Source organism: Oenanthe melanoleuca, chromosome 9 (assembly GCF_029582105.1).
Source record: "Oenanthe melanoleuca isolate GR-GAL-2019-014 chromosome 9, OMel1.0, whole genome shotgun sequence".
In the NCBI taxonomy this organism is placed as follows: domain Eukaryota; kingdom Metazoa; phylum Chordata; class Aves; order Passeriformes; family Muscicapidae; genus Oenanthe; species Oenanthe melanoleuca.
In genome coordinates, this window is record NC_079343.1 from 20623066 (window position 1) to 20650916 (window position 27851).

The window sequence follows — 27851 nt, forward strand, 5'->3', positions numbered from 1 at the left end:
CCCCGCCCTGCGCCCGCCGCGCCAGGGGGCGGGGCCACGGGGGAGCGCCGGGCAGGGCCCGCCCCCTCTAATTCATCTTTCCGCTGAGGCTCCGCCCCCCCGCCGCAGCGCTGCCCAATCGGCGCCGCGCTCGCCGTCGCCAGGGGCGCCGGGTTGCCAGGGGCGGGGTGATTGGCGGCCGGGCCCCGCCCCGCCCGGCTCAGCAGCGGCGGCGGCCGCGGCGGCGCCAGAGCCCGAGCGTGGCGCGGCGGCGAGAGGAGCCGCGCGTGGCGCCGAGCTCGGGACTGCCCGGCGGGGCCGCCCGCACCGCCCCCGCCATGGCCGCGGCCCGCCCGGGGGCCCCCCCGCCGCCGCCGCCGCTGCTCCCCCTTCTGCTGCTCCTGCTGCTCCCCGGTGGCCGCCGCGCTCTGGAGGGTGAGTACCGGGCGGGCGTGCCCGTACGCCGCACCGGGGCCCGAGCGACCGCGCACGGGTACACGCATCCTCCGGGATGTCCCAGGCCCGTCGCGGCGCCGCGGATGCCCGGTAGTACCCGCGGAGAGCTCGCCGCCGCAGCCCCGCTCCCAGCGCTTAGCCGTCCTCAGTACGTTCCAGAGTCAACGCCCCGTGGAACCGAGCCCGGCGCGGTAGAGCCGCGGCATCCGCGGCCGGCGGCTGCTGGCGGGGAGCGGCGCCTCTTTGGATACTCGGTTCACGTTTCGAGGCTTTTCGCCACGACCGAGAGGGCTGGAAAATTAATATTTCTTTCAGTGGAAGCTCGCGGCGTGCCAGAACTGGTGGGGCCGCGGAAGGAGTGTCCGTGTGCCGTGTCCGGCTCCATCCCTTCCCCGGCAGGGCTCGCCGCGCCCGCTGCCTTAACCCCCGAGGCTCCAGCGTGGGACCTCCGGGTCGAGTGCCCACGCGTGCCGCATCTGCCCCCGACCGGGTCTGCGCTCCGCGGTTCGCCCACCCTCGAGCTCCGACGGAGTTGGGAATAGAACGGGGAGTAATTCTGTCCCCCTTGGAGAGTGAGCCCAGCTCCGCGGGGCAGCGCCGTTGCACCCTCAGCTTCGAGCGAGGAAAGAGGCTTTTGGCCCCGCTGGGGTACCGGGGGTTCCCGGGCGGACAAGGCGGGTCGCACCGGAGAGAAGGAGGGGAAGGCGGCCCGGACGGGTTTTTGTCTCGGCACAAAGTGTGCGGGGCTCCAGCCGGAGTGCCAGGGGCGGCGGCGTTCCGGTGTCCGGTAACCGAACCCGCTGTCGGAGCGGCGGGAGGGGGCTGGGGAAGGAGGGAGGGACGGAAGGGAAGGGAGATCCCCCGGTCGGAGCGGAGCTGTGGGTGCCCCCGCTCGGGGAGGGGGCGGCGGGGGCTGCTCGGAGGCGGTGTCGTGCTTCGGGCTCCCGCTGCCGTCGCCCCACGATGCGAGGTTCGGGCCGCGGCGCCGGGGGTGGCCGTGGGCAGGAGCCCTCCCCCGCTGCGGTTGTTGGGGGACGTCTTTTCTCTAGCTTTGAGCTTTGTAGAAAGTTTAGGGGCTGCTTGTTGTCCGCTTGTGTTCCTTTTCATCCTCCCTCTGTGCGATTTTTTTCGGTTTTTTTCTTTAAAAAGAAAAATAAATAAATTAAAGCCCCTCGTCCTTTGTACGCTGTAGGAATGAGAGCTCTGGGCCCGCCGGGTCCGTGAGCTCCCGGCTAAGCGCGATCCCCGCGGCAGGAGGGGAAGGGAGAAGCCACCGGCCCTCATTCCTCGCGGGATGAAGGCTCCCGAGCACCCGCCCGGGGATCCCTGCCTTGGAGAGGTGCCGGAGGATGGAGTTGTGGGCTGGGAGCCCGGCGGGGCCCCACGCTTGCGGGTAGCCCCTCGCAACCTGCTTCCCGTCAGCGGTTTAGGAATTTGGGAAGGATAGCTGGCGTGGGGGCTGGCAGCACCGGTGTGTATTCCCTGGGGGCAGTCCCTCCGGTCTCCGGGGAGAGAGAGATCCCCAGCCTCTCCCCCCCTGCCATCCGGGGATGGAGCAGTGCAAAGAGTCAGATGGAGAGAAAATAAACAGCCCGTGCTGAGGAGTCACTGGGTTTTTTCAGCTTCCTGAATGTGTGGAAGGGTCAGGGGCTGAACATGCTGTCTGAGAGGTCAGGGCCCAGCTGGGTGCCAGCCCGGTGGGACCACGTCGGGGCTGGCTGGCAGCTGCCCAGCAGTTTTTGGGCTGGCCCCGATTTCCCGTGGGATTCTCTCTCTTTTTTCTTTTTTTTTTTTTTTTTTTTTCCCCCCTTTTTTTTAAATTGTTTTTTCCCCTTTGTTCCTGTTCGAGATGGAAGGAAAGTTACAGCTGGCCTGGAGAGGCTTCTGCCTTGCCCAGCTTAGGGAAGCCGCTGTTCGCATCAGGGTCAGCGAGCTCCCGCTCTTCTGCACGCTCAACGCTGCTTCCTGACGGGGACTGGCGCGTTCCAGAGGTTACTGTAAATCTCATGTGCACGTTTGTTTGGATATTTTAGTGCTGATCATAAATCTGGCATGGCCGTAAATCTGTACGCACGTCCTGCAGACAACAGCAGCGAGCAGTCCCCAGACCCGGCCACTTTACCGTCCCTTCCGAGGTGCAACGGGCTGGGCTTACGGCTGGTGCCAGGCTGGGAGCACAGGGGGCTTTGGGGCTGGATGGCGCTCCCCGTTCCCGAGGGGATGGTGGGGAGTTGGGTTTCTTTACAAGGCCCCACGGGGGTGGAGGAGAAAAGCCGCGCTCGGCAGCAGCTCAGTGAGGGCTTTGTGCTGCCGAGGAGAAAATGGTTTCTCTCCAGATCCTGTAAGTGCGCTGGGTCTGTTTGAAGTCACAATGTGTTTTTCTTCTCCGGTTGAGCAGTCCCCAGGCCGGCTGCAGGAGGAATGCGCTATCCGGGGGCAACAGCGGATCCTTTCTCCAGCGCAGGGGTTTGAGCAGAGAAGTTTGTCCCAGCGGGGCTGTGGGAGCAGAGGCCCTGTGGGGAGTGGATGCGATGGAACAGCATGGGGAATGTGCTACGTTTCAGGCCCTTGCTGACCATCCAGGGGTAAAACCCCAGGCTTCAAAACACCCTGGCCCAAGGGAGCATGGATAGCCACAGACTGGATCTGCCTGTCGCCCCGGGGGTGCGGTAGACTGGGACAGGGACCTGCTCTCCCTAGGAGCCACTCTCCCAGGCTGTTCCTGTCCTGAGCAGCCTCTCTGGATTCAGGACTCCATTTAAACTTGGAGTTTCCCACGCGCTTCCCCATGAACTCCCATGCAGAGGCACTTTAGTTTGCTGCACACAGTCCTGAGCAGACTTGGGCTCTAGTGAAATAACCAAACCCCGCAACACAGAAAGATTTCTGGAGGGGATTTTCTTCATCTGGGCTCTGCCCAGTGGCACCTCCCAGACCCCAGCAGAGTGTTACACAGATTGAGCACTCTCCTCTCTGCACTGGCAAATGCCTGCTTAATTGACCCCTGTGCTAGAGCTGCCAGGTACTTTCTTGGCAGAGAGATTTGCTTTCTGTTTAATTGCTTTTCACAGAAATAGCATGTTTCTTGGCGGGGCAGTGGGTGAAGTTGGCCCTGCTGTTTTATGGATGCTTGGGGTAGGGCTGTGAGGGAAAGTAGATCATGGGGCTCCAAAACACTCGCTGGATTCATTAAATCTCCCGTTCCTTGGTAAAAGCTGCGCTCGAGGAAGCCTTTCCCGTCTGTGCTTCTGAGGAGGGGAGGAGAAGGGCTTTCCTTTGTGTCAAGCGGAGCATGTGGAGTGCCAGGGAGAGGGAGAACTTGGAGCACCAGGGTCCATTTGCAGCCCCACATTTCTCCCTCTGTATACAGCAAGGCTGTGGCTGCCAGGCCATGCCTGCCCAGCCCTTGCAATTGGGAATAGCGGCCTCTGGTTTTTAAGGAATGAACCGAAACTCCTTGTTTTGTTATGATGACTTACTGCAAGAGATATTTGGGGAAACCAGTTTGTTGCATTTTCTTTCCGTGAGCCGTTTGCTGCTGCCGCTGGAGCAGGGGAGCTTGGCGTTTAATTAAAACAGCCCCAGCAATCTGAATCACAGACTTGCATGTTTTTAAAATTGTAGCTGTTCCTGTTGTGCTGAGTCAAACTGGTTTGTCGGGATTAAGCGTCTCCGCCTGGGAGCCTCGCTGGGGGAAGGGTGCTGGGGCGGCCCCAGGGTCGGAATCCCCATTCCCAGCTGGTGCAGACCACAGGGTGGGTGTCAGCCTCCCCCGGAGGAGAACCCTGGGAAAGGGGGACTATACCCAAGGGCTGCGGTGGAGCTGATGGTTGCCGTTGCCACAAGCTTCTCAGTGGTTGAAACCATAATGAGCTGCTGTTGTTTCTGGGTCCAGCATGTTCCCACGAAGCATTTGGGGGATGGTGGGAATGGGGGTGCCCCTCCATGGACAGGAATCTCCTTGCAGAGCCCCATGCCCCAGGGGATGGGCTGCCATCTTGAAGGCCGGGCAGCCTGTTGCAGTGACACTCCCACCCTGGGACCATCCCATTCGAACTCATGTTTTGTTTTTTTTATTGCATTTTAGTTGTTGTTGTTGCTCCAAACCCAGCCCTGTGCTCTGGCTGGGCGGTGCTGGCAGTGGAGCATGGGCCGTTCCCCCGCAGAGCTGAGCCCCAAGTGGGAGCCATTTTGTAGGGAAAACCAGTGGGCATCCTGCCTTTGAAGGAACAGGCTTGGCACTGTTGGTGAAGCCTCATTCTGCCACCATTATCACCCACCCTCAGCATGGCCACGGAGGAGTCATGGAGCTGAGCTTGAGAGTGGGGCAACATCCCCTTTCCGCCGGGCCACATCCATTTCCCGCAGCGCCACCGCTGCCAGAGGGGCCGCATCCCTCCCCTGCTTCCCGCTTTCCCCTCAGCATGGCTCAGCCCTCCAGCTGGTGGTCCCTGAGCCGGAGGCAGCGAGCCCAGCGCTGTCTTCGCATGGCCGCCCCGCTGAAGAGGAGCGGGAGCCATCTTGAGAAGAGGCAGGAGCGCAGCGGCAGGGCCGAGCTCCGGCCCCATGGCCGCGCTCCGTGCACGCGCCAGCGAGTGCTGCCTGAGGGTCCCGGCCTGGGACAGGGGGGAGCATTCTGCTGGGGCGTTCTCTTTATTTTATTTTTGCCCATTGCTAAGCCCTGCTGCGCTGCGGGGCCTGGCGTTTCTCATGCATGTGGCAGGAGCTGTTGACAAACACCTGTTTCTCAGCCCCCTCCCCAGGAATGCCCCGGGGCCCCCGCAGGGAGCGCAGGGGTGGGCAGCAGGGATGTCCCCTCCCAGGGGAGCCCTCCCCCAGGATTCTCCTGCCCAGCAGCAGCTGCGGGGAGATTTGAGCCTCCCTGTTCTCTGTGAGGTGCGTCTGTTGCACAGGGCCGCCGAAATCCATGCCTGTCCCGGTGAAGGGACACTGCTGTCCCCATGTCCCCTGCACCCAGTCCTGCATCTCTGGGGTGCTCAGTGCCTGCTCAGCGAGGGCTGGGGCGCAGGGGGACCCCCGCAGGGAGGGGGGCACGCACACGCGGCGTGCTATCCAAGGCCTTTTTTTATTAATGAGAAAAATGTGCAGGGCTTGAACGATCGCCAGGAACAGATTTATTCTAGTTCCCCAGAAATTAAACCGAAATGAAGGAGCGAGTCAGCCTGGCCCGGCACCCCCTCCTGACTCTGTGCTTGTTTTAACTTTGGAAGAATCTGACTTTGGGAGTGGGGGAGGTGGAGGAGGGAGGGGGGGGCAATATTTGGGTTTAAGCAGTTCCAGATGGGCTTGGTGCTCTCGGAGAGCTGAGGAAGTGAGCAGAGAGCAGCGCGGAGATTTGGGTAACTGCCCCAGGCAGTAGAGAGGAGGGAGATCTTGGCAGAAACTCCCACTCTGTGCTGCCGGGATGGGATGGAGCTTGGCAGCCAAGCTACCCGTCTGTGGGGCGAGCCTTTGGATGTGCACCGAGTAACCTTTTTTGGGGAAGGGGTGGGGGGTTTTTTTCTTTTAAATATCATTACTCCTTCTCTGGGCACTTTCCAAAAGTACAACCTGGAAAAAAACAGAGCTGGAGTGGGAAAGGGGCCTTTTGGATCTCAGCCTGATGCAAACAGTTGCCCTGCGGAGGCAGGCCTGCAGTACCGACTGCCTTTTCTTCCTTCCCCTGGGGCCTTTGGGGCTCTTCATCCACCTGCACCAGCCCAACTCAACTTGGTAGCCCTGTGGGGACACCTGCCCCTTGAAACTATGGCCACAGGGCAGTGGGGTCACAGAGAGAGGTGGCAGGAGTGTGCCCATTATAACATGTCCTGGAAACAAGGGTGCCTGTGCAGGCTGGTTTGCTGCCTGTGTCCTAGTCAACGGCATTTGTGGCTCGAACAGGTCTGGCATCTCCTGATCAGATGAGTTATTTCTGTGGCAGCCGAGGACGGCAGTATGGCCATTCCTGCTGGGGACGGCGACCTATAAATCTGTCCTGCCTGCTGGCCATGGAGCTCCTGCCTGCCTGGCATGGCTGGTCACATTGTCCGTATGGCAGAGAGCTGCAGCGGGCAGCCCCTTCCCCTGGGCCAGGCAGGGACATTCCTGTCCCAAGTGGGCAGTCTGGCAGCAGGCAAGAGTGAGAGGCTGTCTGTGAGATCTGTCCATTCCCCTTTGCAAACAGCCTGGCACAGCAGAAGCATCTTTTCCCCCTGGACAAGCTGAAGCAGCAAGCACCAGGACACATCCACCACGTGGGCAGGGATGGCAGCTCTTCCTTGGCCAGGCTGACCCTGGCGTAGCACACTGGGCTCTGACATCCGAAATCCCCGTGGTATTAATAGAACAGTAATTGCAGTGCAGGGCTGGGCTCGGGCAGCTGGCTCCCGTCCTCTCCCAGTGTTGGTACGGCCTTTCTGCAGGACCAGGGCCTGGCAGTGGGACCTGGCACGCTTTGGGCAGCGGGCTGCACATGTCCTTGGCATGCAGCTGGAGGGCAGAAGCTGCTGTCCTGCAAAATCCCGAGGCTCTGAGTGCTGTGCTTTAGAAGGGGGTGCACACAGTGTGATGCTGGCGGGTGCTGGAGCACAGCTTGGCATGGCTCTGCTCATAAAACGGCAGAAATCTGCCCTTCCTGCCTTGATCCAGTGCGTGACCAGGCGGAAAGGAGCACTCATCCCTCCCTGCATCCCAGCCGCTGCCACTTGATCTGCCTTTTGCAGAGCTGGCACCTGTCCTCTCTCACATGCTTCAGTCTGTCTCACAGCCGTCAGGAAACAGCTCCTGGTGAGGAGCACGTGGCCGGAAAACCCTCTTCAGCCAGTTAGCGGATGGTGGGTTGGCGACAGGGCAGGGCTGGATGGAGGGAGCATTCCTGTCCCCCTCCGCCCCATGTGCCAGGCAGCTCCCAGGGATCTGGGATCTGGATCTGGCCGATGCAGAAGGTGCAGGATGTTGGGATGGAATGGGGAGGACTGTGAGAGAAATGCAGTAGGGCAGTGGTTCAGAGCCATGGGAGCATCTGCTGGCTTGAGGTTAATACCCCAGTGTAGGTGTGGGATTGGGAAATGAAGGATGCATCCTTGGAGCATCTTAGGAATTGGAGTTTGGGCACTGCTGTGAACTTATGGGCGCTGGCAGGGCTGGAACTGGCAGTGGTGAATGATGCCAGGACTGGCAGCGCTGCCCACCCCTGGCTGGGCTCTCTGGGCAGGGACCGCCTGTCTTGGTGTGTGCATGCACCCTGTGTGCACAGAGGGGCCTTAATCTCAGTTGGGGCCTCTGGGCCCTGCCATAATGCAGAAATAATGAGTCTATTATTAAGTGCCCACAGTACTTCTTCACTCCGGTGGCTCGCCTCCAGCAGCAGGCAGAACCTGCCCCGCTTGAAGTGGATGTGTCATCATTTGCCTCAGCAAATCCGATCCCCTTTGATGATGGGCCAAACGCCCTTGGCATGAAGGGCCACAGCTGTGATACAGGCCCCTTTTTTTTCTTTCTTCCCTTCCTCTCTTCCCTTTGTTCCCAGTTCATTGACAAGTCGCTGGCTTGCCTCGGACCTGGGACAAGTGGACATAGTGGGAATGGACGGTCAGAGCCCCTGTGCCTCCCTGGACAGGACTGGGGTGGGGGACCAGCTCCCATGGCAGCCTGGCGTCTCCCCCCTCGGCGCTGGGGAGCAGCAGGCGCCCTGCTCGTCATAAGGACAGGTTCCCAGCGTGGGCGGTGATAGGGAGTGCTCCAGCCCTTCCCTTGGGCTGAACCGCACTGCCTGGCCTGCCCGGCCTGACAGTCGGGGAGGGTGAGGGTGGGACCAGCACAGCCCCCTGCCCCTGCGCTGGGCACTGGGGTAGGCAGGTGTGCAGGGGGTCCCTGGAAGTGATGGGATTCCTGAGGTAGGATGAGGGCATGTGAGTTGTGAAGTGTGCTGGCAGTGCTGCCAGCGCCATCTCTGCAGAGAGAACTAGCAGACAGTGCCTGCCAGAGCTTTTCCCAGGCTCTCAAACCCCATGCCTGGTGCCTCCACCATGAGTACCCCTTGACTACTGAGAGTGCCTGCTGGTTCCCTGCCTGGTGCCTCCCACACTGGCTGCAGCCTTCTTCCCTGGTCTCCTGGCTCTTGACTGCATCAGCAAGAGCCTCTCCTCCCTGCAGTGCAGCTCTGGCACAAGGGGCTGCCAAGTGCTGAAACCTCCCAGTACGCCACCTCCTGTGCTCCATCCACGGAGCACGTGGGCTGAGCGGGACGGGAGAGCTTCCTTAATGCAGGCAGCATGTGGAGAGTCCCCTAGCCTTGGGGCAGGGGCATCCCCTCCTGGGAGGAGGATGGCTACAGGGTTTAGCTGGGGTCAGAAGAGGAAGAGCCCTCCTGGAGGAGGAGGAGGGATCTGGGTGAGCCGCATGCTTCAAGAAAACGTGTTGCAGGGTCTCCCAGACCTGACGCGCTCACAGGGCGCTCCTGTGGCTCAGCTTTTGTGTATGGAACGCTTGTCAGCGGGAAAAGTGCAACCTCAGGTTCTCTCCCACAGGCAGCTCTTTGTTCCCAGATAAAGGACCTTACACCAAAGGCCCTTTGTGCCGCTGCTCAGAATAGTGCTGGGATTAATTGTGCCGATAGGTGCTTGAATGGGGAGCACGCAAGGCCACTCACTCCTGGTGTAATTATCTTCAAAACTGAGAGAGAAATTAAAATATGCAGAGATGCCCCTTTTGGTGGCTTTTTGACTAGCAGGCAGTCTCCAAGACTAAAAATGCATCTCTAAACAAGCTAGCTTTTCTTCCAGAGGAGAAAAGCATGTCAGTGAGGGGAAGAGGCATCTGGCACCACTGTGGTAGAAGTCAAACCATGTCCTGGGGCAAATGGCCCAACCATTTATGGGAGCTCTGCAGGAGCTCAGCATGGGGCAAGTGGCCCGGATGGGCCTTATGTAGCCACTTGCCCCATGCTGAGCTCCTGCAGACATGGTGCTGTGGTGTATGTAGCTCACAGAGAGCATGGGCATGTTGCAGAACAGGTTCCTCTGTTTGCAGCGGGGCTGCGTGGGTGTCTTTACTAACTTTTCTCCCTTGCCTTCTTCCAGGATGCTCTGGACTTGCCTGAGCTGTCTTCTCATCGGGCCTAAGCGCTGGCATCCTATATTGCCAGTGTATCCTGATAAAAGCCATCAGTCCACATATTCAAAGGAGAGAATGTTCAAAGTGGAGCTTATTGGTGGAGACGATTGAGTCTTCCCCAGTGGCTTCATCTTGAAAGAATTTTGATATTTCCCCCCCTTTTCTGGCTCAGCTATCGCTGCCGCGCGCGTCTGCCGCTCAACAGCGCGAGACGGGCTCTCTGGGCCTCTTAAGGGGGGAGTTCAAACGTTTTCGCTGGCCTCAGACCATGCATGCTGCATTCCTGAGCCTCAGCACCGGGAGAAAGAGGTCCCCGGCTCCAGATGGGTCCTTGCCAGGGCTTCAAACACCTAGTGAACTGCTGGGGACTCTGTGGAGGTGATGGGAGGGCTGCTGCTAGGGGACCACTCCTCTTTGCAGCTCAGGATATGCTTGGGAGGAGATGTGCAGGGCAGGGAGGAGGTAGCCAGAATGATGCTCACAGCCCTGTCCAAGGCGTACAAATCTTTCCCTGTCCATGGGTCCCACTCTGCCATGGAACTCCTCCTTCTATGTGGAGTCAGCCCTGGCCAGCTGCACTTGCTGAGCATAGCAAGGCTCCTGCTCTGTCCCTTGCTTTTGCCCAGCTGAAGGTAAGGACAGGACAACTCCCAGTGCTGCAGACAGTGATAAAGCCAGCCTTAGGGTGACTTCCCCAAGCTGGCGAAATTGGGAGCCAATTTCCCGTTGACTAATGGGACCAGGCTCTTGCTGTGGTGTGCGGGATTGAAGTGGCTTTGACTCACTGTTCAGCCAGCCCTGACGCCGTTCACGTCCCTCCACAGCACCTGCAAACCTGAACCGCACCGGGAAGTCACCGGTGACACCTCTCAACCCCCCTCTGGCACCATGGGCTGGAGGGAGAGAGCGGCTGCTTGATCCTGGACCACTGAAGCCCAGTGCTTGGGCTCCCCAGCCCAGGACACTCTCACATGCCCTTTCATGGGGTTGCCATTGCTTGGTGTGCCCCAGTGGTTTTGGGAGAGAGGACCAGGTTCAGGGCCAGGCCAGAGTGAGAGCTCTGTGGCACCTTTAAGGGCTGAGAGCAGTTTCTGCGACTCAGCTCAGCGTGTGCCGCTAGCCCCTGGACCACACAGCACAGAAGCCCACAGGGCCTTCCACTCACGACCTTCACAATGGCAGGCTGCAGGGGTCTGGGAGGTTCCACTGACCCCATCTGGGTCACTCCCGTGGCTGCAGGAAACCCCCTCTGCCCTCTGTGCTCAGCCTGTTTCCTTTAGCTGAGCTGCTCAGTGATTTTTTTTTATTATTATTATTTCCCCTCTCTGCTCTCTCTGTGTGGTTTACGTGGCTCTCACACCAACAGCCGGCTTGGCTCTGTCAGTTTTTTCCTCCTCTGCTGGTCAGATGGCAGATGCTGCCAAATTAGGATGCAGGCAGTGAGCCTCCTGTCCAAGCTGAGGTTCTGCCCACAGCCGACACTTGAGGGGAAGGACGCTGCTGGAGGGGACAACTGCCATGACAAGGGCTTCCTACATGGAGCCTGCTGCTGTGCAGGAGAGTTCCCACATACCCTGCACAGGTTTGAGAAGCAAACACCTACTGTGGTCTGGTCAGTCCAAGCTATGCTGTGGCTTGCCACAGCATCCTTGTGTCGCTCTGTTTGCGGGCACACCCTGCCACCCAGATCCCCATCTGCCAGCCTGACTCACCACCACAGCCGCTCATCCATCAGCAGCCCCAGCCCTGAGAACGCAAGGCATCTCTTCCCCGCTCCTCCTGCAGAAATACCCCCAGCTGGCCGTGCAGGCAGCAGGGCCCTGCGCTGGCTGGACCTGCACAGACTATCTGCACCGGGAGTTGGCAGCTCTGCACTGCGAGCGCCGAGCGCACGCTTGGCTCCGCTCACCGCCAGCACGGCGTGTCTGGGCCCTCACAGCACCACTGTGCCCTTATTAGGGCAGCCAGCACAGGGCCTGTCCCTTGCAGAGGTGTGGGCAGCCCCCTTCTGGAACCTGCTCCCCCATCATCTGGCACTGCCCACCCGTCCTGGCAGCCACCCCGTGCAGGGGTCTGGGAAGTGCAGCAGCATCTCCAGTGGTCTTACGGCTGTGCAAAGCCGTGCTTGGGATCCTGCTGAGGTTCAGTAACTGATGGCGTGGGAAATGGGACAGGAGAGAAATGGCACCTTGCTGGGCAGGTAGTGCCATGGGACTGAGTAGAGGCTGCCTTATGAGTGCACAGTGCCCATCCTGTGTCCCGCCCCTCCTGCATTACCTGCTTGACAGAGGGCTTCTTCCTTCCCTCTCTCTGTTTTTGCCAGATGCCCCTAGTTTGTGTTCTTGAGAAACAGGAAATAACCACTGCCCATAACCATCTCTGCACTGGTGTCTGTTGTAGATGCTGCCCCTCTGCACCTTCCCCAGTGGGGAGCTGGCACCACGAGATGTTTTCCTCCTTCTGTCCCCAGTGCCATGTCCACTGCTAGTGCCACTGGCCCACAGTGGTGGGAGTGTGTTTGTGTTTGCTTTGGGCAAACAGCCTGGGTGAGAAGCAAGCTCGTTGGCCCAGCTGGGAACCTGGCAAGCCACAAGGCAGGTCAGAGAGCCCATGTGTCCCCAAACATGCTTGTTTATCTGTGTTGTGCTGGCACCCACGGCGTGTGCTCCCAGCCTGCCTGTGGATGCTGGCCTGAGAGCTGCTGGTGGTTCTCCCTGGGGTGGGACACGGGAAGAAGGTGTTTACCTCCAGTCAGGCTTCATCCGACACCCTGCGATGCTTGAATGCTTCCTTCCTCCTCCACACTTCCTCCCTGGCTGGGTCAGCCTGGGGTTTTCCTGGGGTGGAAGGAAAGAAGCTGGAGCTGCCTCTTGCTGTGGGGCTGAGCCATGGTGCACAACTGAGCTGCCCTGGCACATCCTTGCTCTCCAGCTGGCAAGAGTGAGCTATTCCCAGTGTGCTGCTGGGACTAGGAGAGCCATGGCTTCCTGCCTCTCATCTTGAGCCTGGGTGGACTGAGAAGTGGACAGATGGATGGGCAGCCCTCGCGGAGCTGCATGGGGTTTGGGATGGGGCAATACCTGTGGCTGGGGAGGGGGATGCTCTCATCAGGGAGGTGTTTTGGTGCTGATCCTGGGTCCTGCTCAGTGCAGACAGCAGAGACCTTTGAGCACACCAGGGTCTCCAGGCATTTGCACCCCTCTTCTGCCAAATCCCCTTTGGGCAGAAGAAGGTCCAGAGGACCCCAGGATACCAGGGTACCTGCTCCCCTCCAAACAGCCTAAGGGCCACTCCTGGAGCAGGAGCCAGCAGCTCTCAGGGACCATGGGCCCCTGAGCATGTCAGTGTGCTCCCATCCTTGCGTTTCACTCCTGGTTTTTGCGCGTGGTGCTCGCGCGGAGCCACGCGGCTCTGCCTGGGATTAGCGACAGCTGCCTGCAATTGCAGCTCTTCCCAGACAAGCGTCTCGCTCCCCCAAGGCTGGGGCTGGGGCTGTTTGGGGAATGCTGCCGGGGTGGTTTGTCTTGTAGTCTGCTCCAGGAATGTTGGCCAGACGGTCAAATTCTTCTCCCCTCTTGTAAAATGAGTGATGTGGGGCGTCTCTGGGAGAGCAGCCTGCCAGTCCCTCCTCCTCTGGATAAACCTGCCTGGCCCGCACCGCCCTGTCATGGGAACGGGCCCTTTCAACCCCAGCCACAGTAAATATGCGCCCTGCCAAGGCAGAGGGGGAGGGTGCGAACAGGGGCGCCCGGTCTTCCTCCTTTGGCACCCCCTGCACTGCCTGGGGGGCACATTTGACTGTGCTAGAGGCTGGGAATGGCAGCCTGTCCCCATCTCCCTTTTGCCACCTGGCCAGCTCCTCGTCCTGCTGCTTGCCTGCTCCAGCACGGCTCTCTGGGGACGCCTCGCTCTTCCTGTTCTCTTGACAGGAGAAGAGAAATCTGGAGTCTGTCTGCGCCGCTCCCCCCTCCTCCCACCATGTCTCACCCCCCAAGTTGCTGTTTTCCACAGAAATGTCAGGCTCAGCTCTCCTCTCCCCCACTCCTCCTGGTTTTTTTCCCCTCTAATCTTGGCCTTCATCTCCAATTACTTCTTTCTCTCCTTCGTTTCTCACCAGAGACCCTGATGGACACGAAGTGGGTGACCTCTGAGTTGGCATGGACAACTCATCCAGAGACAGGGGTAAGTTTGGAACCCTGGTCCTGACCTCCAAAGAGCAGAGCTGGTCGTGGCCCCATGGGAATCATGGTTGCTCACTAGTGCCTTTCTGAAGCTGGCTCATCTTTCTCCTTCCCTCCTGTGCATATCCTCGCCTCATGAAACCATCTCCTCTTGACTCTGTGCCAGTGGAGTGGGAGTGCCATGGTCCCTGGCCTGGGTTGGTCTTAGTCACCTTGATGACCAGGAGGGTTGTGACGGGTGGAGGTGCCGCTGCTGCTCTTCCCTGTTGACTGTTGCCTGTTCCCCCCCACCCTGTGCCATTCACGATGTGTCCATGGCACTGATGTCCCTGGCTGGGGATCTAACCTTTTCTTCTCAATCACAGTGGGAAGAAGTCAGTGGTTATGACGAGGCCATGAACCCTATCCGCACGTACCAGGTCTGCAACGTACGGGAGGCCAACCAGAACAACTGGCTTCGTACCAAATTCATCCAGCGCCAGGATGTCCAGCGCGTCTATGTGGAGCTGAAGTTCACTGTGCGGGACTGCAACAGCATCCCCAACATCCCTGGCTCCTGCAAAGAGACCTTCAACCTCTTCTATTATGAGTCAGATACGGATTCTGCCTCTGCAAACAGCCCTTTCTGGATGGAGAACCCCTATATCAAAGTGGATACAATTGCCCCAGATGAGAGCTTCTCCAAGCTGGAGTCTGGCCGTGTGAACACCAAGGTGCGCAGCTTTGGCCCTCTCTCCAAGAATGGTTTTTACCTTGCCTTCCAAGACCTGGGAGCCTGCATGTCCCTCATCTCTGTCCGAGCTTTCTACAAGAAATGCTCCAACACCATTGCTGGCTTTGCTATCTTCCCGGAGACTTTAACAGGGGCCGAGCCCACTTCCCTGGTCATCGCACCGGGCACCTGCATCCCCAATGCAGTGGAGGTGTCTGTGCCCCTGAAGCTGTACTGCAATGGCGACGGCGAGTGGATGGTGCCCGTGGGAGCATGTACGTGTGCTGCTGGATACGAGCCCACCATGAAGGATACCCAGTGCCAAGGTATGTGCGTGGCAGAGTGATCATGGCTTTTGTCCTCATGGGTGCATTGATATGAAGGAGGTGGTTTTGTGCTGAGCTCAGTCTGGTTTTGGAGGCCTTTCCCTGATGAGTGAGCAGGGTGGTATCTCAGAGGTCTGCAGTTTGAAGCCTTAAAACCTTCATGGTCTGGACTCGTGCAGTGTCTGCTGGGACACACTAGTGAGCAACCATCAGTGCTGCCCTGTGTGGGATGCATCTCCTTGCACAGAGCTGCAGCTCAAGGCATGGTCCTCAGCAGGGATCCAGCATATTTAAGCCTTTGAGCATTACCAAAATCTTTCTCTCATCGCTTCTGCCGTATCCAGCATCTTCCCTCTCTCCCTCCTGCAGTGCTCGTGGCTGGGGTGGGTGATTGTTCTTGGCAAGTGTGATTTCACACTGCTTGTGCGGAGGCACTCAGAAGCCCTGGTGGTGAGCAGGGCTCCCCTGTGGGAGAAGCCATGCTGATGCATTATCCCCCTGCCAGTGCTGAAAGCTTGCAGCAGGGATGGTAGGGACTAGCACGAAGGCAGGGGATCTGAAGCTCCTTGTTCTTGCTGGAAGGGAAGGAAACATATCCTGCTGGAGATGTTGGGGATGGAGAGCCACCCTAGCAGCAGGATAGCACTGCATGGGTCCTGCAGCTGCCATGCTCTCCCACAATAGCTTTGGTGTTGCTATCTAACCCCAGTTTGAGTGTGTTGATAAGGAAAAATGTCTGGGTGAATGTTGCACTCCCTTGAAGTGATTTTTTTCTTGGGAGCTGTCTCTGGCAGGCAGGACTCTGCACTGGGGTGGTTGGGCTTTAGGGCAGAAAGGTTGCTGTTCCCCTTGGCTGCATGCATTGTACAGGGAGTGGGATGCTGGCTGGGCCCCCAGCACTGGATGCCTTGTGCTCGCCGATGACGGGATGCTTGGCGCCGGTCCTTTGCTCTTGGCAGGGGCCATGTGATTTGGGATGGCCTGTGATGCAGGGCTTGGGCCAGGCTGGCCTCCCAGTTGGCTTTGGGAGCAGCATAGCTGACAGCCTGCTGCTGTGGCTTGTTAGGGAGAGGTCAGTCTCCACAGGGCTGCAGCTCTGCTGGGGGTCCAGAGCCTCCAGCACCATCAGTGCCAGCACAGCTCTGACTTCAGTGCCACAGCCCCCTGCATCAGTCTTGTGAGCAGCCAGTCTGGCTCCTCCTGAGCAGATGGGCACCAGTGCCAGGCATCCATCCTCACTTTAAACTGCACTGAGGTCCATGCTCCTGGGGAGCTGCTTTCCTTCTTGCTTGGTCTGGGAGATCTTAGACCATGCATGATGTTGGCTCTTTCCCAGCAGAGAGTGGGGTTTGGGCACAAGGTGACACAATTTTCTGCCTGTACCAGGGCTGTGCTGAGAGGGGGCATCCCAAGGCAGGACAGAGTTCCCCAGAGTAGGTCCCATCTCCACGTCCCCAGGCTGGACAGACCCGCATGTGGCAGCTTTCCCAGCGCCTTTGATTTCCCACCAAGCCCCAGCTTCTGCTGCAGCAGGCAGGGGAGCCACGCTGAGCCATGGGCACGTCTCCATCCGGCAGCCTGCCTTCTTGCTGGGCAGAAGCGGCGGTGTCCTCACGTTTCTCTGGGAAAGTTGCGCTGCGCTTGTAGGATCAGATTTTCCGCCATATGATCGTGTGCTTTAAGTGGAAACAGCTGAAGAAGGGCTGGGAGAAGCCCGAGCTGCAGCTCCTTTTCTCCTCTGGGCTGGATGTTCCCTTATCCCATTTCCACAGTCCAGCACCACTGAGAAGCCTCTGAGCCCCTGTCGTGGGCAGCAGCGTGGATGCAGCCCCCCAGAGCTGGGGGTTCATCCCTCCCATCCCGCCCCAGGGAGCCCGCAGGGGCTTCACCGTGCGGGTGAGCAGCGCTGCAGAGTGCCAGATGGCATTTTAATAAATAACAATACCCAGTTACTGCTTAGATGGGATAAGCCCTGTTGTAAATCTCCCCCTTTTCCCAGACTTTCAGTGGCCTTTGAAGACCTCCTCCTCCTCCTCTTTATCTCCATCCAGAGCCAAGATTAGAGCTCGCATTCAGACCTGTTACAATGCAGCTTGTATCCCGGTCCCTCGGGAGCAGAGGGCTCATCCTGCCTGACTGAAGACAGTTTCTTTGGCATGCTTTGTAAGACGATACGCCAGGCTGGTACCTGGCGCCCTACTCCTGAGTTGCCACAGCATTGATTTGGCATCTCATTCTCAGCCTCATTATCTTTATTTAATTAGCACACGGCCCTTCTGGGGGTTGTGCTGCTTCCCACACACTCCCTGCCATGCAGAGCTGCAGAGGCAGCCCTTGGAGGACAAGGAGGAGCTGCTGGCCGGGGAGGGGAGCAGAGGATCCCACATGCCTCCCATGGGCTGGCGTGCACTGCATTCACACCCCAGGGTCTGCAGCCCCTCGGGTTTAGCCTTTCCCCCAGCCCCATCCTTTCTCCTTTTGGTCAGGAGGCACCCAAACAGTTCAGGGGATTTGATGTCAAGGGGCTCCCTTGGCTCCTAGGCATGTGCTCCATGATGGATTTGTTGGGATTTGCACCCCTTGTGTTGCTGGCTTCACACAAAAACAGGCTGCTGTGCCGGGGTGAGCAGTGAGCCCCTTCCCTGCATGTCCCCTCATGGGGGAGCCCTGGAGGAGGACCACAGTGCCCCCAGAGCCTGCACCCCACTTGAGAGAGCAACTGAGTCTGTGTGGTACCCAAACTATAGGAGGACTGGAGGTAACAATGTCCAGCATGACACCACACCTTCCTGAGACCCATTTCTAGTCTTCTTGATGTTTCATTTCTCAGGGCACCAGGCACTGAACATTTGGGCACAATCAGTAGGTGAGTGCAGGTAAGGCTGGGGCCAAAATCAGAATTTTTGCAGAAATAAATTTCCCTTGCAATCAGTGACTAATGAAAACATCACCCTGAATTAAATAAAAAAAAATTGCCAAGCAAGCATTGCACTTGCCAACTGTTTGCAGCTTTGCATTGCAACATGGGCTTGCTGCATGAAACCCAGGAAGTGAAACTGCCTGGATTAATTGCCCGGGATTCCAGATCAAAGGCAGCAGCAGGGAAGGCAGGGAGAGCTGCCGGTTTACAGCCAGGCAGCTCCACAATGGGTTACTTGTAACACGGTCGAGGAAATCTGCCCCTGCCGTCCTGCCTGTGACCCGCTGTGGCTCAAGAGGCAGCTTTGCTTATTGAAATATTTTTTTCATTTTCTTGAAAAAAAAAAGAAAAAAATTGTTTTCCTGCCTGTTCCCTTGGATGCCACTTCAAGCCCCCAAGGACTGTTCCCCTTCTCTCTCGTCAGATTTACTCCATTCACTTTTGGACTGCACTAGTGTGAAATATTTTCACCCAAAGGGTGATTATTTTCCTTTTTTTTTTTAATAACTGCCTTTTAAGAGAGACTTAAAAACAGAGTTACCGCCTCAGCTGTAGCCAGGCTGTTGCTTCCACAGCTCTGCTCCATCTGTAGCCACTTAAAACAGAGAGAAGGGAGCGAGCTGTGCAGGTTCATAAAGCACAGATCGTCCCGAACAAACCTGACTGCTGCCTCTAAAGAAATTACAGGGTTGATGGGCAAAGGGATATGATCAGTTTAATTTATCCAGGCTCAGGTGAGGCATCCTGCTTCAGTCCTACAGGGAGAGAAATAGCTGGAAGGATGCTGGAATATTGTAGTGTGAGTGGGAAGCAGTCGAACATAAAACATGTTAGTTTGGGGCTGGTTTTTCCCAATGTGTCATGGCTATCCCTCTTTTCCCCAAGGAAGGGGACCCCAATGTTTTGGGGATGCATGCGTGGTTCATTGCTGCTTGCCTGCATCCCATGCAATAATGGAGGCTGCCTACGGGATGAGTCACTGCTCTCTGCTGCTGCCAGAAGGGTTTTATTTCGGTGTTTTTTTCAGCTCCCTTCCTTGAACTTTATTCACCAGGGCGGGGATTGTATTTGGGAGTAGTACCCTCCTCTTCCCCCAGCTCTGTGCTGCAGCTCTTTGAGACAGGATCAGGCCCTGGAGGTGGGTGGCTGATGAAGATCCTGGAGGGGCTGCCAGAAGCAGCCGCGTGGCCGGGTTTGCCATGCCAGGTGTGTGATGGATGCCCCACAGGGGGTGCAGGGGCAGCTTTACAGCAGTGCTCTGTTACTGTCCTCCTCCCTCCCACACCCCACACAAATCCCCTCTGTGGCTGATCTCTGCTGTCAGGCCAGACTGCCTCTCCCTGCCATCAAACCAGCGGCTCCTCTTCAGCCCGGGGAGCTCCGCTTCGGTTCCCTGACCTGTTATCCTGTGGCTGTCACTGCCTGTCATGTTCTCCCCAGAGGTGACCGCAGCACAGCACCAGGAGATGTGATCTGTGTGCAGAGGTTCAGAGTTGTTATTTTATTTGAGGACACTTCAGCAGGAAAAGTGCTTATGCAAAGCTCTCGGTAGGGAGAAGGGAGCCTGGCTTCCCAGCTCCGGCTGGATGGAGTCACGTTCCCACTCCAGAGCTCCCAGGCTCGTTCCGCAGCGTGCCGGCCAAGACAGTGGTTGTTGTACAGGCAGTTTCTTGCAGAGAAGAGATGACACAGCGGCTTATCCACCAGGGACCTGGGATCAGCTTTCAGCTCGGTTACTGCCTTCAAATGTGGCGGCTGAGAGCTGTCATGCTGCCACTGAGGTCTTTATGCTCTGATTTATTAAGCAGAGTTGGAAACTTAAACACTGGAGTGCATCTGGGCCTCAGTCCCTCTGCTGCTCTTCCCCTCCTTAACAGGGCCGGTTCATGGCTCATCCCCCTCCTGCCAGGATGGCATGAGGATGCAAAGGAAAGGCCTTCATCCCTTGTGCCTGCACTGGGCACTACTTAGGGGTGGCAGGCAGCTGCTGAAGGACAACTCTGCCTGTCCCTTCCTTCTGTGCCTGGGAGGCTACTATCACCTCTGTGCCCATAACCCACTGGGCACCAGCTGGCACTTCATGTGCAGGAAACCAAGTGCCCTCATCCTTTGCAAGCACCTGGCTGTCGTTAGCTGCCATGCCATGCTTGGGCTGTCAGCTTCACACAAGCTCTGGCTGCTCCAGCTTCACTCTCCCCCCAACAAGGCTGTTCAGGGGGCTTTGTCCCTGATGGATCTGGGCTCCTCTCCATAACCAAAGCATGTTTGGCAGCTTTCTGAGCCCAGAGCGTTCCTGTCCAAGAGGTTTCAGTCATCTCTCATTCCTGAACAATCTGGTTCCTTATGTGTGAATCTGCATCCACCCAGTTTGAACCGCCCGGGACTCCAGCCGGGGTGGGTCTGCCTATGCCAAAGCTGCTCTGCGACCTCTGGGCCTCTGCTGTCCGTATAAAGACACATTTTCTGGTGGCCTGGTTGTCCCAGGCTGGGGGGACAGAAACCCTGGACCTGCTGGCTTCTCATTGCTTGCCAAGGAGCAGATCTGTGTACTCCTTTGCCTTCCAGCCTGCACAGTCGGGGCGGGCAAAGCTTTCATTTCCAAAGGGAAGGCCCAGAGGCTGGGTGAACTCAGGTCAAGGAGCTGGAGTTGGTTGAGCCATGTAGTCGGTCCTGTTTTGACCAAAGAAGAGTCTCATTGCCAGAAGGTTCGCACCCTGGGAGCAGGAAGCAGCTCCTGACACCCATCCAGGCAGAGGGGCTGGAGAGCAGGCAGTTGTCTCTCACATCCCCCTGGCCAGCAGCACTGCGCTGGGACAGGACTTCTCCCTTGGGATTGCTGCTGCCTGGTGCCTGGACAAACCAGGGACCCAGGACAGCACCTGGAGCTGTGTGTGGGTCCCTGCAGGGCCAGCACAGCAGCGTGACTCACAGCACTCCACACCCCATGTGGGGCAGCAACCAGCCGGAAAACTTCCACAGAGGGTGTCGGGAGATGCCTCATAGCAGGAAACTTCCACTTGCCACAGCCTGGTGAAGCATCAGGAAACCTCCTCCTGTGTTCAGGATGATGTGTGACAGGCGTGGGAGGTGGGAGGGTTGCTGCCCTCGGAGCTTCCCTAACGTGGTGGAGCGAGGAGGACGTGCCCTCCTTCGGGCTGTGGGTGCTGGTTCTGCCCTGGCTGTGGCAAGCAGGGTGATGCCAAAGCAGAACCGGCGTCTGTGGGTCTCTCACCTCATCCTGCTGCAAACACAGAGCACAGAATCTGCTTCCTTGGGCAGCAATGTGATAAATTGGGCTATTTTGAGGTGTGGGTCAGGTTCCCGAGGCCACTCTGCTCCTCGGCTCAAGTGCTGTTAATCCTTTCACGTGCCCCTCATTACAAATAAACACCTTGAGGTGCCAATCAGGCCGTATCCCAGGACTTGTGGCTCCTTGAAGGACCCTGATCGGAAGTGCAGAAGGGAGGTGGCAGTGATGCTGAAGCAGCTCTTCAGCCAAGGACCTGCAGGAATGTTTTCATCTCGCTCAGAGCTCCACTTGAGCCGACCTCGTGAGGTGCCACCGCCCCGGGACTGAGAAGTGGCTCAAGAGCCTGAGGCGGAAGATTTGGGGCTGAGTGGCTGATTTTGGGTGGTGGAGGCCCCTTGCAGGGGCTGCTGTAGACAGGGCTGAGGAATTCTTTCCTTCCCAGCCTTATTTCCCCAGAGGATGGACCTGGCACTGCGAAGGTTGCCAGGCCTGGAAACCAGCATGGCCTTTCTCCATGGAAGGGAGCATTGTAAGACCCTTGGGAAGGGCAGTGAAGAAACAAAAATGGGGAATGGAGCTCCTGGATGGAGCTCCCTGTCCTCCCCTACTGCTGATGGTGACCAACTCATCCCACCTCCAATTACCTCAGGCCTGCTGCTGGAGCACAGCATTTCCTGTCAGAGCTGTGCCTGAGCCATCTGGTGCTTCCAGCATCCCACTCTTCTCACCCTTCCCAGCCATGCATCCCCAGGCATGGCTGATGGTGGTGGAAAGGCTCATAGGAGACCTGAGGTCTTCAAGCCCCTGATGAAAGATTTGGCAGGGCAGCAAGGAAGGGTCTACCCAGCTATGGTGGAAGCAGTGAATATTTTCTGGGATTACTTTATAACTCAGGTCTGTTCTTCTTCCCTTCAGCATGTGGCCCAGGAACCTTCAAGTCTAAGCAGGGGGAAGGTCCCTGCTCTCCCTGCCCTCCCAATAGCCGGACCACCTCTGGAGCAGCCATGGTCTGCACTTGTCGAAATGGCTTTTTCCGGGCAGACACGGACCCTGCAGACAGCGCCTGCACCAGTGAGTCCTGCTCTGGGCAAGGAGGGGAGGCAAGGGAGGCTGTGGAGGTGATGGGGTCTGTGTCTGGGGTGGAGGTAGTGCTGTGCCCATGCCAGGGGTGAGCCGGACATGAAGACACACCACCCCTGCCCCTCACATTTCGCTGCAGGTGTCCCCTCAGCCCCCCGCAACGTCATCTCCAACGTGAACGAGACGTCGCTGGGGCTGGAGTGGAGCGAGCCGCAGGACACGGGCGGGCGGGATGACCTGCTCTACAACGTCATCTGCAAGAAGTGCAGCGTGGAGCGGCGCCTGTGCACCCGCTGCGACGACAACGTGGAGTTCGTGCCGCGCCAGCTCGGCCTCACCGAGCGACGCATCTACATCAGCAACCTGATGGCCCACACCCAGTACACCTTCGAGATCCAGGCCGTGAACGGCATCTCCAACAAGAGTCCCTACCCTCCCCATTTCGCCTCTGTCAACATCACCACCAACCAGGCAGGTCAGTGGAGCCACCAGGGAGCAGGGGCTGTATCTCCTCTACAGAGTGGAGCAGAGCACAGATCTCCTTCTGACAGCCTGGGAGGCTGCAGTCCTTTGTGGTGCTGCCTAACTGGCTCTCTGGGCCTGCATCTAATTCCCTGGGAAAACTGTCCTCTCTGTTTAATGCATGTCCCTAGAGGAGATGAGATCAGAATGCATGCAAGTGGAGAAGACTAGGGCTGGCAGATGCTCCAGAGAGCTCTGGGTCTCCTAGACCTACCTCAGAGATGCTGTGCCTGCTGCAAGAGGAGGAGAAAGGAAATGAAATTTCTCTCCTGTGTGCTTGGGAAGGCTCAGCACCAGCCCAAGCCTTTGCAGGCAGCCAAGTGCTCTGCCATTCCCTCCTTCCTCCCGCTCTGGCCCTGCTCCAGCGTGCTGGTAATCTCCAGCCACTGCGCACTGATCTGATTTCACGGGTCTTGCTGCTGGGGTGGAGCACAGAGCTCCTGGCAAGTGGAGGAGGGGAGGGAGCCCCAGATTGGGCTGACAGGGCCCTTCCCCAGACCAGTTTGCAGCTAGGCATGGGGTGAAGCATGACCTCAGTGCTATTTCTGAGGCCCCCTTTGGTGTTGAGATCACACCTCCTTATGGAGACTTGGGGGAGGCCAGTCTCAAAGCTTTTCCACGCCTTTCCACCAAGATTATCCAAGCAGGTCCCAGACAGAGCATCCCCTACACTGTGTGGGATGGTGGAGGAGGAAGCCTGATGCAGGTGGCTCATTCCTTCCTTGCCCTCCTTCCTAGCCCCATCTGCCGTGCCGACGATGCACCTGCACAGCAGCACCGGGAACAGCATGACACTGTCATGGACTCCCCCAGAGAGACCCAACGGCATCATTCTGGACTATGAGATCAAGTACTCAGAGAAGGTAAAGCAGGAACACCCCTTTCCCTCCTCCAGCCCTTCTAGCTGGCATCAGCACCATGGCATAGGGGGTCCCTGCAAACATGGTACCTGGGGGATGTGGGAGCTAGCAAATGGAGGGTGGCCTCACAGAGGTGACACCGACATCTGCCCTGCAGCAAGGCCAGAACGATGGCATCGCCAACACGGTCACCAGCCAGAAGAACTCGGTGCGGCTGGACGGGCTGAAGGCCAATGCGCGGTACATGGTGCAGGTGCGGGCGCGCACCGTGGCAGGCTACGGCCGCTACAGCCTCCCCACCGAGTTCCAGACAACTGCTGAGGGCGGTAGGTACCAGCACCGGGCTGCCTCCATCCCCCAGCCCTCCCACACGTGCTCCTTTCCCAGCTTGACTTTGGTTCCTGCCTGTCCCTTCATCAGGTTCCACCAGCAAGACTTTCCAGGAGCTGCCTCTGATCGTGGGTTCGGCCACTGCAGGGCTGGTGTTCGTCATCGTGGTGGTGGTGATTGCTATCGTCTGCTTCAGGTACTGCCTTTTCAGGGAAGAGGCCTTCCAAGCTGGGTTTGGGGGTTGCTCATGTCTGCCAAGAGCTTTCCCTCTCACTTGTGGGCAGAGCTCTGGGAACTCCAGTCAGAGTGAAGGACTGGACCGGCCACATGTGGGTCCCAGAGCTGGGGTCCTGTGGGAGGATTGTGCCCCTGCTTACCCAGCACGAACTGGGCTCTGCCCAGGCTCCTGCCATGCATGCAGCACAACTAGGCCATCTCCTCCCATTGCACCTCGGGTGGAGGGATGGCTCTGCACGCAGGCTGCCAGAGGGAAGGCTCTCTGGAATAGGCTGTCTTTGCTGGGATTTGGAAGTTGGCAGTGAATGTCTTTGCCCCATCAGGAAAGGGATGGTTACTGAACACCTCCTCTCGTCTCCTTTGGGCAGGAAGCAGCGCAACAACACTGACCCTGAGTACACAGAAAAGCTGCAGCAATATGGTGAGTGTGAGAGTCCAGCAAATGGACTCTGCCTGCCCTCTCCAAATTCCTGTCCCATGTAAAGGGGACAGGCTTTGCTACCAAGGGGTGGGCTGACAGCCAGCCAAGTGTCACCCTTGCTGCGTCCCTCCTGGTGATGACTTCTGCCCTTGCAGTTACCCCTGGGATGAAGGTGTACATTGACCCCTTCACCTACGAGGATCCAAACGAGGCTGTCCGAGAATTCGCCAAAGAGATTGACATCTCCTGTGTGAAAATTGAGGAGGTCATTGGAGCAGGCAAGTCCTAGGGCTGGGCACAACAGGTGCTGAGGCTGCTGCCTGTCACCCTGTCCTGTGGCTCACTGTGCTGCTCCCCTCTCTCCTTCCACTACAGGGGAGTTTGGTGAGGTGTGCCGTGGGCGCCTGAAGCTGCCTGGCCGCCGTGAGATCTTCGTGGCCATCAAGACACTGAAGGTGGGCTACACGGAGCGGCAGCGGCGGGACTTCCTGAGCGAGGCCAGCATCATGGGCCAGTTCGACCACCCCAACATCATCCACCTGGAGGGAGTGGTGACCAAGAGCCGCCCTGTCATGATCATCACGGAATTCATGGAGAACTGTGCGCTTGACTCCTTCCTGCGGGTGAGCATCCATCCCTTCCTGCCCTGGTCTGGGGGCTGCAGTGTATGGCAGGTAGCAGCTCTCAGCCCTTCTCTCTACATTGTCATGCTGGTGTCACCAGGGTTGAGCTCTTCACAGACATCATGAATGGAAGAAGAGGGGTGGCTCTAGGGAGGAGGAAGGTGATGGTAGCACGTTGGGATCTTTCCTCAGTCTGTTCAGGGTGTTGCAAACCCCTCTGATCTCTTCTCTGGCAGCTGAATGATGGGCAGTTCACAGTCATCCAGCTGGTGGGAATGATGCGAGGCATCGCTGCTGGCATGAAGTACCTTTCGGAGATGAACTATGTGCATCGGGATCTGGCTGCCCGCAACATTCTGGTCAACAGCAACTTGGTCTGCAAAGTGTCTGACTTCGGGCTCTCTCGCTTTCTGGAGGATGACCCAGCTGACCCCACCTACACCAGCTCCCTGGTATGGGACACTCAGGAGGGATCCACTGATCTGGGGGTAGGGGAGACATCTCAAGTATGCACTAAATCATGGAGCTGTGTGTCCGTGCAGGGGGGCAAGATCCCAATCAGATGGACAGCTCCTGAGGCCATTGCCTACCGCAAATTCACTTCAGCCAGCGATGTGTGGAGCTACGGCATTGTCATGTGGGAAGTGATGTCCTACGGGGAGCGACCTTACTGGGACATGTCCAACCAGGATGTAAGTGCTCTCTGGGGAGTAGGGAACCAAGAGCTGTAGGCTGCCTGTGGGAGCCCAGGTGGCTCACAGCCTGCCTTTGCCTCTCTCTGCAGGTGATCAATGCTGTGGAGCAGGATTACCGCCTGCCACCCCCCATGGACTGCCCCACTGCACTGCACCAGCTGATGCTGGACTGCTGGGTGCGGGACCGGAACCTAAGGCCCAAATTTGCACAGATTGTCAACACGCTGGACAAGCTCATCCGCAATGCTGCCAGTCTGAAGGTCATCGCCAGTGTCCAGTCTGGGTCAGTGACATCCTTGTTTCTAGCCAGCACTTACCCACTTCTAAGGAACACTGGAGTGGCTGGGAATAGAGCTGTGGGAGGGTGGGGATAAGAAATGTCCCTTGCTTCCAGTTACACCTCTCCATCCCCTGCTCCTTGTGACCTGTGGCTCTCTTGCCCTTCAGCATCTCCCAACCGCTCCTGGACCGCACCGTCCCAGATTACACCACCTTCACCACCGTGGGAGACTGGCTGGATGCCATCAAAATGGGACGGTACAAGGAGAACTTTGTCAATGCTGGGTTTGCCTCCTTCGACCTGGTGGCACAGATGACTGCAGAGTAAGACCCTGCTTGGAGGGGAGGAGGGAGAAGAGTGGGACTGGGGCTGCTGCACACTGTCTTTTGCCTGTCTGACAGTCACCCTCTCCCACCTGGGTGCATGGTGGTTAGGATTCAGCATCCAGTCCCCTCTGGTGTTAGAGAGAGCACTGGAGCTCGGCAGAGGGCTATAATGATGTATAGGTCCCTTGCCCCACTGGGGCAGGGCCACATGTTGTTGTTGCTGGTGGCTGGAGGCTGAGTCTTCACCTTTTCTTTGCAGGGACCTGCTGAGGATAGGGGTGACGCTAGCAGGGCACCAGAAGAAGATCCTGAGCAGCATTCAGGACATGAGGCTGCAGATGAACCAGACGCTCCCGGTGCAGGTTTGACCACAGGGGACTCTGCATTGGAAACGGACCAAGGGAACCTGCCAAAAAGGTTCAGTTTGCAGTGCAGCCCAGCTTCCTGTTTTCCCCTCCACATGGCGCTCCTCTGCCTCGGACGGTCGCCTGGGACGGGATGGGATGGGACACCCTTCCCTGGATCGAAGGCACTCATGCTGAGAGGGAGCCCAGCTTTTCGTCCCGTGTCCTGGAATGGCGAGGCAGCAACACATCTTCATATTGAAGATGGATTATGGGACAGAGATGGCACATCCTACTTCCCACCCTGTCTTGGTGCTCATCGGTTTGAAGAGTTGTTCTGCTTCTTGAATTTCTTTTCACCCTGTTTTCCCCCCAGTCCTCACTTCCCTCACCTCCCCGAGGCCACAGACTGTTGACCCGTCCGCTGAGTCCGTCAGACACGTCCAAAGCCTTCCCTAACTCTGTTCCCCATATGGAAGCAGCTGGGGGAGGCCGAGCCAGCGACAGGGCTGGGGCCACCAGCCCCAGACAATCACTCCTCTCCTCCAGCCCTGGCAAGCCCTCTGCCCAGGGCCTGCACTGGAACGTGTCCGAAGGGAAGGCTTCGCTCCCTTTCTTGGCTTTGCACGCCAGAACCCGAACCCAATTTACTATGCAGGGAGTTAGGCAAAAAAAAAAAAAAAAAAAGAAAAAAAGTTAAAAAAAAAGAGATATATTAAAAAAAGATAAGAGGGAGCAGAAAGGGGAGGGAGAGGGACCTGGTGCCCGGCTCCTCATCTGTTACCCTCTTGGTTCTCCTGGCCGGCTCTGGACTGCAGAGCGAGGCCGTCAGCACGTTTGCACAGGGACCCTCCGCCCCCAGACCGACGGCAGCCGCGCTCCCCCGAGGGGCCGGAGAGCGGGGCTGGGGCGGGGGCTGCGCCGGGGGCCGCGGCTCCCCCAGCCTCCTCTTTTATGCAGAAGGAGCAGGTGCCGCCGGCGCGGCCGCCCGCTCCTGACACACGCTGTGATTGCTGCCAAAAGACTCACTCACCTTTCTTTCCCTGAGGATTCACTGCAGCCCGGTTCCTCCGAGCCGAGGGAGAGAACTCCCAGCGTGCCTGAGTGTGCGTGAGTGTGTGCATGCGTGCGTGGGTGTGTGCTGGCCGCAGGACTGTGGGAGGCAATGGGCAGAATAAAGGCAATAAGAATTTTA

At 58.1% G+C, this 27851-nt stretch overlaps 1 protein-coding gene across 2 annotated transcripts; it reads left to right on the top strand.

Moving 5' to 3' along the window:
• The first annotated feature begins 222 nt into the window (after window positions 1-222).
• Window positions 223-27851, top strand: EPHB3 (EPH receptor B3). Of its 2 annotated transcripts, none has more exons than XM_056498957.1 (16): window positions 223-414; window positions 13667-13731; window positions 14096-14768; window positions 21854-22009; window positions 22158-22493; window positions 23279-23403; window positions 23558-23726; window positions 23821-23926; window positions 24291-24388; window positions 24544-24666; window positions 24764-25011; window positions 25248-25463; window positions 25554-25703; window positions 25796-25989; window positions 26154-26309; window positions 26572-27851. In XM_056498957.1, the coding sequence occupies exons 1-16, from the start codon at window positions 318-320 to the stop codon at window positions 26678-26680; spliced, it is 3021 nt and encodes a 1006-aa protein (XP_056354932.1). In that variant the 5' UTR covers window positions 223-317; the 3' UTR covers window positions 26681-27851. The 2 variants fall into 2 exon arrangements, with proteins under 2 accessions (XP_056354932.1, XP_056354933.1); XM_056498958.1 differs by having other exon boundaries at window positions 24336-24388.